The following is a 10,765-nucleotide window of genomic DNA, read 5'->3' on the forward strand; positions in this document are numbered from 1 at the left end:
TTCCTCGTTCTGGTAGCTCTTGAGACAGTCCCTTTCCCGCTCTGTCTCAGTTTCATTACCTGCAACAGGAAGATTTGTGGGTTTCTCAGCACAGGACAAGGGAGAGGGTCTGGGCTCTGTGCAGACCTCAGTGCTAAGTGTCACTTCCTTTCCCAGGCAAGGTGCCCAGTCTACCCAGGATGAGGTCGCTGCGTCTGCCATCCTGACCGCCCAGCTGGATGAAGAGCTGGGAGGTACCCCTGTCCAGGTGAGCCGGGTCCACTGCCTCGTCCGTCTGTTCACCCGTCTGTCTGACTGTCCATCCATCCATCCATCCATCCACGCCACAGATATTCATGCAGGGCTTCCATGTGGTCCGACACTGTGTGCAACACTGGACACACAGACACTGCTCCTGCCCCTGTGAGCTTTACAGTCTAGGGGGAGACAGACATCCAACACACGTGCACACCAATGGGTGAATGATCACACAGACGGATACCATGAGCGGGAGTGATAAGACCCCGTGGGAGAGGGGTGGCTGAGCAGCAAACAGGATGGACGCGGAGCCAGCCCTCGTGGGTTTGAATCCTGTCCTCACCTCTGGGCAACCTTGGGCAAGTCACCTCGCCTGTCTGTGCCTCTGTGTTCTCAAAATGGGGATAATGGTACCATCTCTCAGGACTGCTATGAGGACTAAGAGTTAACATTTTTAGAGCCATGCCTGGAACATAATAGGCCCCTCCCTTATTTTGTATGAGTTCAGTATTAATATAAGGAAGGATCTAATTGGACCAGCAACCCCCTGCCCTGCCTCTAGGAAGAAACTCTTCAGCTGGGGTCTAATGGAAGTGCAGGAGTTGGCCAGGAAAAGACTGACATTCCGGGCAGAGGGAAGAGGATGTGCAAAGGCTCTGAGCTGGGAAGAAGCACTGGGTCTTAAAGTGCCCTGGTATGAGGCTGGAGAGGAGCTCAGAGGGGCTCAGAGTCCACAGTGAGGATGTTGACCTTTATCCTGAGAACAACAGGAAGTTGCTGAGTGATAAGTCTGGGGGGTAGGGATTTCTGGTTTGGAAGGCTGCTCTGGCTACAGTTGCGGTACGGGAGGGCAGCGGAGACATGGGGGAGGCAGACAGGAGCTGTGCTTCCTCCATCCTACCCCTGGAGTGGGCAGGGCTCTAGATCTGGATCTGGGACTGGCACCCTGACCTTTGACCGTGGCACTGAGATGATGACTGTCATAGTGCATCTCATGCGGACGACAGCCTTGGGAATAGCATCCTTGTGCATTTTGTAGAGGTTGGGGCCCGTGTCCAGTTCTCCCTGTCAGGCTGGAGTTGGGATCTGAGCACTAACCCAGCAGCGGTGGGTCATGGTGGGAAGTGACCACAGTCACCCAACACACACGTGAAGTTACCCTCTGGATTAGCCGGCTGGGGCTGCAGCTGGAACCTGAAGTCAGGTGGGCGCACAGGGACGGAGCATATGTGACTCATCCTGGTGTAGATCTTGCCCACCTCCCTCCCACCACCAAGCCCCGACTGCATCCACCCTCTGGGGTGTGCTGGCTATGCAGGGGGTGGGTCTTGCCAGATTTGGAAGGTTCTATTCTCATCACTCCACCAGCTTTCGTGCCCAGGCTGACGTCAGCATTCTGGAAGAATGTCCACGAATGATCCCTGTGCTTCCATTTAAGGGAATATTTGCAAACATAGGCTCTCCTGGTTCTTGGACCAGACATAGGGTCAGCGAGGCAAGTCCTCGAGCGGGTCGGGGGGGGGCCGAGGCAGGGCCCGAGGAACCTCAGGCAGTAGCGCCTCTCCAGCCTTCCTGGAAGCTGAGTTCCTGCCCAGCGCCTGTGCGTCATGGGGTCATGCTCTGCGCCATACACAGAGCATGATGGCCTTGTCGGGGAGTGGCCCAGTGCCACACAGAAGGACTGATACACCCCTTGCCACCTTCCCTGACGTGCTCTCCTGTCTCCCTGCCAGAGCCGCGTGGTCCAGGGCAAGGAGCCCGCCCACCTCATGAGCCTGTTCGGCGGGAAGCCCATGATCGTCTACAAGGGTGGCACCTCCCGCGAGGGCGGGCAGACGGCCCCCGCCAGCACCCGCCTCTTCCAGGTCCGGGCCAACAGCGCTGGAGCCACCCGGGCTGTCGAGGTAACACCCAGCTCTCGGACCACTGCGGGGACTCGTCTCCCTGAAACCTCCCAGGCTGCAGGGGCAGGTCTCGGGTGGGATTGGGTGAGGGCTTAAGGAGCAGGTTTTGCACTTTCCTGCTCTGGCAGCACGACTGTCTTAGACTCTCCCTGTTTCAAGGACATCCAGTATCCCTTGCACACCTTGCATAACGGGCAGCTCACAACCTACCATGTAGTCCACCCTAGGTGATCTGGGTGCAGTTCCTAATTACGTTCCAGTCGGCTGCCATCCCTTGCGTGGTGGGAGGCACAGCTCTGGACATAATTCTCCAGAATGGTCTGAGAAGCCTAGAGGAGGATGGGACTGTCACCTCCTTTGTTCTGGGCACTCAACTTCTGTTAATGCAGCCCAGAATTCTAGAAGCATCTTGGCTAATCACGTGCCTCAGTGACTCCTAGGGGTCAGCCAAGGCCATCAGTGTCCAGAGTCTGTGTCCTCAGCTGTGCTGGGCTGTGTTCCTCCACGTCCCCACCTGAGAGCTCGTCCTGCTGCAGGGTCTCCTGGGCTGCGATGGGGGCTGGGGGCTTTTGTCTGATTCCCGAGTAACGGAGCACCGCCCTCCCAGGTCATGCCTAAGGCTGGCGCACTGAACTCCAACGATGCCTTTGTCCTGAAAACCCCCTCAGCCGCCTACCTGTGGGTGGGCGCGGGAGCCAGCGAGGCCGAGAAGACGGGCGCGCAGGAGCTGCTCAGGGTGCTGCGGGCGCAGCCTGTGCAGGTGGCGGAAGGCAGTGAGCCAGGTAGGAGCTGGGGCGCGGCGGGGGTGGGGACTGTAGCTGTTAGGGTTCCCTTCTGCTTAGGAGGTCTAGATCCTCACCCCTCCCCGGTGCCTGTCCCCTAATGTGAGTCAAATATGGTCAGTGAGAGGCAGGTCTCCAGGCGTTAGAGAGGAGAGCTCAGCGTGGGCTGGGGCAGGCAGGGAAGGCTGCAGGAGGAGGCGGTCACTTGCTAGGAACCCTTGAAAGAGAGACTGGGGGTAATGGCATCAGGGGGGTAGTGGCCTCTCTTAATCTCTGGAACCTCCTGGACAGAAGAGCCACAGGCCTGCCCTGTTTCCAGAACACCGTGCTCACGCCAGCCCTCAGTGTTTCCACTGTTTCTTTGCTCCCATTCCCTTTGTTGATACTTACTAGAGAAAGAGAAGTGTAACTTGGTCTACAGCGGCTCTGTCCAGCAGAAACTTCTATGAGGACGGGCATGTTCCATGTCTGCCAGCTCCAATGTGGTGGCCACTAGTCACGTGTGCATACTCAGCACTTGAAATGTGACCAGTGGGAGCTGGGGGGAATGAGGAACTGAACTTGGAATTGAATCTAATTGTCATGATCTTAAATGTAAATAGCCACACGTGGACAGAGCAGGTGTAGACAGCAGGTATAGTGGGAGGAATGTGGGGATTGGAGTCGGGCGGTACTTGCATCCTGGCTTTACCACTTTCTAGCTGTGTGACCTCGAGTGAGTTGCTCAACCCCTCTGAGCCTTAGTCACCTCATTTGCTGAGGGGAGGTGATTACCCCTGTCCCCCAGCGCTGCTGTCAGCTGCCTGCCAGCAGCAGTCCCGGCTGCCCCCTCTGGGCCTGGGTTTCATCACCCTGGAGTGCCCTGGGGCCTCTCCTGTCTGGCCCTGTGGGATTTGAACGCGGAGGGAGAGCAGCTGCTTGGGCGTCCCAGGGCGTCCCAGGTGTGATGAGGGGCGCGAGGGGTGCTGTGGCCTCCCTCAGTGACCGTGTGGCTCCCCTCGCAGACGGCTTCTGGGAGGCGCTGGGCGGGAAGGCCGCCTACCGCACGTCCCCGCGGCTGAAGGACAAGAAGATGGACGCCCACCCTCCTCGCCTCTTCGCCTGCTCCAACAAGATCGGGCGCTTCGTGGTGAGCCCCTGCGGAGGTCACGCCCCTCGTTCCCCTGGGGAAGGGGCTCCCAGGCGCCAGCCGGCAGCCGGAATGGGGAGTCAGTGCTGATGGCACAGCCCAGAGGCAGGCGCCCCCTTGCCAGCGGGAACTGGCTCTGCGACTCCCTCCTGGGGGGAGATAGACGAAACCCACCCCCGGGGAGGGAAGATGTCTTGCCCCTGCACTTTCATTGTCCTTTGTTCCCTCCCAGATCGAAGAGGTTCCTGGCGAGCTCATGCAGGAAGACCTGGCTACGGATGACGTCATGATTCTGGACACCTGGGACCAGGTAGGTGACGGCTCTCTGCGCCAGAGGGAGTGGAGACGCTAGACATTGGTTCTAAGATCAGTTGCCAGAAGGACTTAAAAGCGGCAGGGTCCAGGTGTGGGCAGAAAAGTCTCTGGGCTGCTGCAAGTCACTTCCCCTTTCTGAGCCTCCATTTGCCCATCTGTAAAATGGGAGTGATGGCACCTACCTTGCAGGCACAATCACCTGGAAAACTGCAAAGTACCATAGAAATGCAAGTCATACGACCTCCATGTTTCTCTCCCAGGCCTTCGGGGAGTGTGAGCTCTTACCCGAAGTCTGTTGGTAAAGAAAGCTGAACCTAGCAGCATCTCACAGGCAGGCATAAGACTGTCCAGTGCCACCTGGAGGTTTTGAAGTACCTCTCCTGTTTCAGAGGGCTCTGGGCTTGCTCTGCTTCGTCTGCTAGGGGAGGCGATTGTGTAGGTCTTAGCAGGGGAAAACACCATTCATTCAACTGATATTAATTGAGCACCTGCTTTGTGCCAGACTCTTTGTATTCTAGATGCTGGGTTAGAGCAATGAACAAAGTAGACACTTCCCTGCAGGGCTCATGTTCTCATGGGAGGTGGGGAGCCAGGTCAGTAATCCTTCCTAGCCAGTTGGCTTCTCCCAGAGTCATCAGGGTTGAGAGTGGCTGGCCACGCAGGCAGAGATGCTCCTCTACCCCCAGAGCCGGAATCCCCAGTTGGAAGACCAGGAACGAAAATGTTTGTGGCTTGAGCCATTCAGCTATTGTCGTCGATTGATCCATTGGCTACTTAATCTGTTAGTCATTCACTCAGCCACTATTTACTGAGCACCACTGTCTTCCAGGAAAAATGCTGAGTTCTGGGAACCCTATGATGAGCAAAATAGACACAATATCTGCCTTTGAGGGGCTTCCAGCTTAGTAGGGAGCACATTCATAAATAAGTAAGAGTAACCAAGTCTCATATTTTATCGTCTAATGCCATTTTACCAATGACAGCTGCTCTTTAAAATAATATTTTGGATATGCATAAAAATCAGCTGAATAAATTTTTATCTGTGACAGAACTTGTAAGAGGGCTCACAATGGTGGTAGCAGGGGTGAGTTCTTTTTATTCCAAGCCTTAGTCCCATGTTGGCTAAGACACACAGAATGGCATGTAGTAGACTCTCAGTGCATTTTGCTGGATGAATAAATGAAGGAGAATATGTTTGGCCATTCATGTGTTGAACAAATAAATGCCTTATTATCCCATAATTTAGAAAGGAATCTCAGACTCAAGGCCTGATGGCACCTGGTTGGCAATGTCAATGAGTCAGGCAGGCAGGGACAGGGAGCGTGAAGGAGTGGTGGGGTCTGAGGCACACGGGAACTGCTCAGCTCCAGCCAAGTGAGGGTGAGGCCCAGATGGCCAGATCCTCCAATTTTTCAAGAGAAGTTAGAAATCCAGATTTTTATGTCATCAGTTGGTAACTAAATTTGTTTAAAAAGACATTGCAAGCCACCTTGGGATGGCAGGTGGGCAAACAAAACATGTTTGTAGGTTGCCAGTTTGCAGTCTCCATTCTATATCCTACTGATCATCACCCACGGGCTCTGTTTGTGTTTGTGTTTGTCTAGTCCAACACCTGGACCCCTCCCCATTCTACCTCTGGCTGTGAATTTGGTTCATACCCCTCATGTACTTGTCATGTCACATCTCACTTCCAGGTCTTTGTCTGGGTTGGAAAGGATTCTCAAGAAGAGGAAAAGACAGAAGCCTTGACCTCTGGTGAGCATCTCAGTCACTGTGGGTCTGTTGCCTGTGGGCTGGTAGGAGCAGCTTCCTCATGGGTCTGGGAGTTGGGATCTATGGTCAGCTGGTCAGCCACATGGAAGCCCTGCTTAGGGTAGTGAAAGACCAGATCAGAAACCCCGAGGCTTTCTGAAGGAACTGATCTGCTCCAGGGGAAGGAAGAACCAGATGAGAAGCCACGCCACGTTCCCAGAACCCAAGGGCTGAACTTGTCAAGGCTTAGATGCTGCAAAGCAGATCCCGGGTAGATTTATAGACTTCATTCCAGAAAGAGCTGGGAACCCAAAAGCTTGTTCTTCAGTGTCGTCCAATAGAAGACAGCAAGGGAAAAAGGATAGATGCTTTATGAAGCAGAAGGTGAAACGGTAGCCCTGTCCCTTCCTGTGCTTCTGAGCAGGGGGGTGGAGAACCCATGTGGCTGTCGTTGCCCTTAAGGGATGGGAGTGTCCAGTGCAGGGGTGAGGCAGTAGAGACAGCAGGACCGCAGACCATCTTCTCTGGCAGCCCCTGCCCTGAATTACCCTCTCCTTGGTAAGGGAGACAGTCACTAAGAATTCCTGGGGTTTCCTTTTCCCACACGCGTGTCTGCAGCTAAGCGGTATATCGAGACGGACCCAGCTAACCGGGATAGGCGGACCCCCATCACCGTGGTGAAACAAGGCTTCGAGCCCCCATCCTTCGTGGGCTGGTTCCTCGGCTGGGATGACAACTACTGGTCTGTGGACCCCTTGCACAGGGCCATGGCTGAGCTGGCTGCATGAGGAAGGACAGGACCACCAGTGTCACCGGTCAGTGCCTTTTTGAACTGTCCATCCCTCAAAGAGGCCTTACAGTGAGCAGGGCAGCTCACTGATATGTGTGTGTGTGTGTGTTTTTTACAGTAGCCAAAAACACCCCTGAAAAAATTCAGGGCCCGTGCACAATTGTCTAAAATGTCTGTGCTTTGGAAATTAAATTCAATAAAAGCTTTTTGAAGTGTGTTAACCCAGTGTGGCTCCACTGTTTTCCCTATGCGATGGCCCCCACCCACCTGACAGTAATAGTCGGCCTGTCTGAGCACATCCGGGCAACTCTGAGCATGCCCAGAGGGGTGCCTCGCATGAGGCCGTGCACCGCAGGTGAGCTACATCCACCTGTCCATTAATCCTGGTCCTCCAAGAAGCAGATGCTACAGTGAGATATGCATGCATAGGGGAAACACCTATGAGACGGGGCCTGGGGAGAGAACTGAGGTAGGCTGGGAGAGCCATCGGACCGAGAAGCAAGTCTCACTCTAAGTGAAGAAGAGAGGGAGAGGGGTGGGTGGAAGGGCCTTACACCGTCCTGTAATCCGGGGAGTTCCGGCAAAGTTTTCGGGCAATCCTAGAGCCAAAGTCAGTGTTCTTTTTTGATTTAATGGTATGGTCCCATTTTTGTTGTTGTTTTTTATTGTGGAATGCTATATATAATGGAGTATTTATCATTTTAGCCATTTGTAAGTGTACAATTCAGTGACATTGCATATATTTGCAATATTGTGCAGCCATCACCACTATCTGTACCCAAACCTTATTCGGAACCCCCGACATACAGGCTGTGCCCATTAAATAATGATTCCCCATTCTCCCCTCTGCCCGGCCCCTGGTAGCCTCTATTCTACTTGCCGTGTCTGTGAATTTGCCTATTCATGAGAGTGAAATCATACAATATTTGTCCCTCTATGCCTGGCTTATTTCACTTAGCATAATGTTTTCAAGATTCAACCATGTTGTAGCATATATTGATATTTCATTCCTTTTTGTGGCTGAATAATATTCCATTGTATGTATGTATGTACCACATCTTGTTTATCCGTTCACCCATCGGTGGACTCTTGGGTTGTTTTCCCCTTTAGGCTATTGTGCACAATGCTGCTGTCAACATGGGTGTAAAAATGTTCCATTCAAAATGTTCTTGAGCCAGAGTCAAAGTCAGCCAACAAAGGAGCTGTGTGTCTCCCGTGAGCAGGTGTGTCTTATTTGCCCCTTACGCTCCGCCATCAGGAGGCACAGCCTTGGTGTACATGTGGGGTGGAGTTCAAAGCCAGCCGCTGGGGCCCTTAGTCAATTATATTCCCTGTATAGAAATGCAAGGTGCATTTTCACAGCCACTGCGTCCTGTAACATCTTCCTGGACCTTCCTCTCCCTCTGGTTCCTACAAGTTCAATCTGCTGCTCCAAAGCTGTTTGTAGAAATCTCTGCCGCTGAGCTGCCGTCACAAGAGCCTCCCCTGGATGCTCCCGGTGTCTCTGGGGTGTGGCAGAGGGACTCCTCTGTGCCCCTGCTGGTCCCCTGGGCCCTGAAGCTCTGCTTGTGCTCAGCACGTCACAAAGTCCCTCTTGGATATTTCCACGAACTACTTCAAAACATTTTTTCCATGGAGGCTCTAAAGCAGTGCAAGGAACCTGCCGGAGGACACGCCTCATCCCCTCCCCTGGATCCGTCTGGTCTCTTCTCACCATGTTTTCCCTCCTCTTGTTCCGTGTCACCTCCCCCACTCCATCCCCATCTAGATTGTGGAGTGAGATCTCCCATGCCCGTGACTGTAGAGGAACAGAAACCAGCGTAGTGTTTCACTGGTGGAAAGCGGGTGGTGGTGGTGGTGGTGGTGTGTGTGTGTGTATGTGTGTGTTGTTTCCAAACCTGGCTGATCACCCAAATTGCCCAGGAAAGTTTTTAAAAGCATGGATTCCCCAGTGGCCCTACCTCCAGAGATTCTGATCTGGCCACAGCAGTGAGGAGGGTAGTGGAGAAGGAATTTTCTGGGGAAGCGTGGTGGTGGTGGTGGTGGTGGGGAAGTCAGAGAGTGCATCAAGTACAAAGGCCAGGAGCCCTGAGGGAGAATGGCATGTTTGAGGACAGATAACAGCCCAGAGTGGCTGGAGGAGGAGGCAGGGAGTGGTAGGCCTCAAATCCAAGAGGTGGGTAGGGTCTTAATGCCCTGCCAAGGGGTTTGGACTTGATCCTGTAATGCCTGCCTTGCCTACCCCCAAAGAGTTGCTTTCATGGTCAAAGTAATCAACTTGACAAAGTCCTGGAACAAAAGTAGCATTTACCACCTGAAGCTCCTAGGGCCTTCGCTAGAGACAGGTGGAGGGCTGTCTGGACAAAGCCAGCTTACTTCCTGGAAATCTGTGGGAGGTAAAATTGCTGCTAGACCTGCTCATGGTTTCTTCATTTCAGTATATACTGGCATTAAGGGTGTGACCATGGCCTCAAGAGTGAGTTCTATAATGTTCTGAGGGAAAAAAATTGCCTGGGACAATTGAGTTGCTGACTTCATATTTTTCCCTCAAAGGCGAAATAGCAAATCAGGAACAGTATCACTTCAACCACATATTTTATCTTCCTGATAATTTTAGACGTCATCATTTCCTGTAATGGAGAAGTCATTGTGAAATGTGTCAAGGGGGGGTATCTCTCTCAGAAAGACATTGGCCTGGGCGTGGATCCTGTGTCCAATTTGGGGCAATGCAGTTCAACAGATATTTATTTGGTATTTACTTTGTGCAAGGCATTAGAGATATAACACTTAAAAAAATTGTTTTGAGCCTCAAATTACCTACCTGCAAGATAGTATTACTGTATTAATATATTACCTAGCTGGAGGTCGTGTAATATAGTGGCTAATAGCTTTGGAGTTAGATCTGGGTTCGAATTCTGGCTCCACTTATTAGCAGTGTGATCTTAAGCTCTTGACAATTTCCTTAGCTGCAAAATGAGAATAAGAACAGTGTCTACTCACTTAGGATTTTTATGAGGATTAAAAGAGGTAATGCTTAGCACAATGTCTGGCCCATAGTAAGTGCTCAAAAATGGTTAAAAAAAAATTTAAAGAGTCTGTCCCTTAGCAGAACCTAGTGTATGTTCATGGAGGCAAAGACCCACTGCACCATGGGTCAGAAAGGATGTTTGGCTGAAAGCAGTGGAGAGCCAACTCAAACCAAACTGAACCATGAGCATACCTATGTGCTGTCACAGATGACAGCCCAGGGTTCAGGGGGTCTTCATGGTTGACTAGACCCAGGGGTCTGCGTTTCCTGTTGCTTCTTCCCAGTCTGCTACTGAAATATCTGTAGGCATTCTGGCTCCACATTCACGCATGACAATGTCCAGAGAAAAACAGAAATGACTATTTCTAGGAAATTTTTTAGAAAAGGGAGGAGGAACTGCTCCCAAATCCACAGAAAACCTTTCCTTAGGTCTCAAGAGCCCATACTGGGTCACATAACCATTCCTGATGGAATTGTGGGCTAGGAGGATGGAAGCCCATGGGCTAGTTGGGTTCATCCCGGTAGCTGGCAGTGATTTCCTCTTCTCCTGAGGTGAAAGCGCTAGAGGGGAGGTATCTGGACAAAGTCAGGGCTCCCAGGAAGGAGGGAGGGGGTAAACAGATACTGAACAGACAGCCATTTTGTTGGAGACTTCTGGGGGCAGATGCTGAAAAAAAATCATTAACGGTTATGGTTCCCTACTCAATTTCCAGCCAGTTTTCCCCAGGAATTTTTTAGGCAAGATTTGCAGCCTACATTATAGTTCCTAAGTATCTTTCTAAAACCTCAGTGTTAACAGTGGTTTCAATTTCCTTTCTCACCAAACTC

At 52.2% G+C, this 10,765-nt stretch overlaps 1 protein-coding gene across 4 annotated transcripts in view; it reads left to right on the forward strand.

Annotated features, from left to right (window-relative positions):
* Nucleotides 1-7,130, forward strand: part of GSN (gelsolin) — a 59,757-nt gene extending 52,627 nt beyond the window's left edge. For all 4 annotated transcript variants that reach the window (XM_012771732.3, XM_012771734.2, XM_012771726.2 and 1 more), the window contains 7 exons: nt 157-247; nt 1,971-2,141; nt 2,749-2,923; nt 3,928-4,052; nt 4,285-4,362; nt 6,062-6,122; nt 6,738-7,130. In XM_012771732.3, the coding sequence (XP_012627186.2) occupies nt 157-247; nt 1,971-2,141; nt 2,749-2,923; nt 3,928-4,052; nt 4,285-4,362; nt 6,062-6,122; nt 6,738-6,907 (871 nt within the window). In that variant the 3' untranslated portion in view covers nt 6,908-7,130. The remainder of the gene's footprint in view (nt 1-156; nt 248-1,970; nt 2,142-2,748; nt 2,924-3,927; nt 4,053-4,284; nt 4,363-6,061; nt 6,123-6,737) is intronic.
* Nucleotides 7,131-10,765: the final 3,635 nt, after the last annotated feature.

This window comes from Microcebus murinus, chromosome 12 (genome assembly GCF_040939455.1).
Source record: "Microcebus murinus isolate Inina chromosome 12, M.murinus_Inina_mat1.0, whole genome shotgun sequence".
Classification (NCBI taxonomy): Eukaryota; Metazoa; Chordata; class Mammalia; order Primates; family Cheirogaleidae; genus Microcebus; species Microcebus murinus.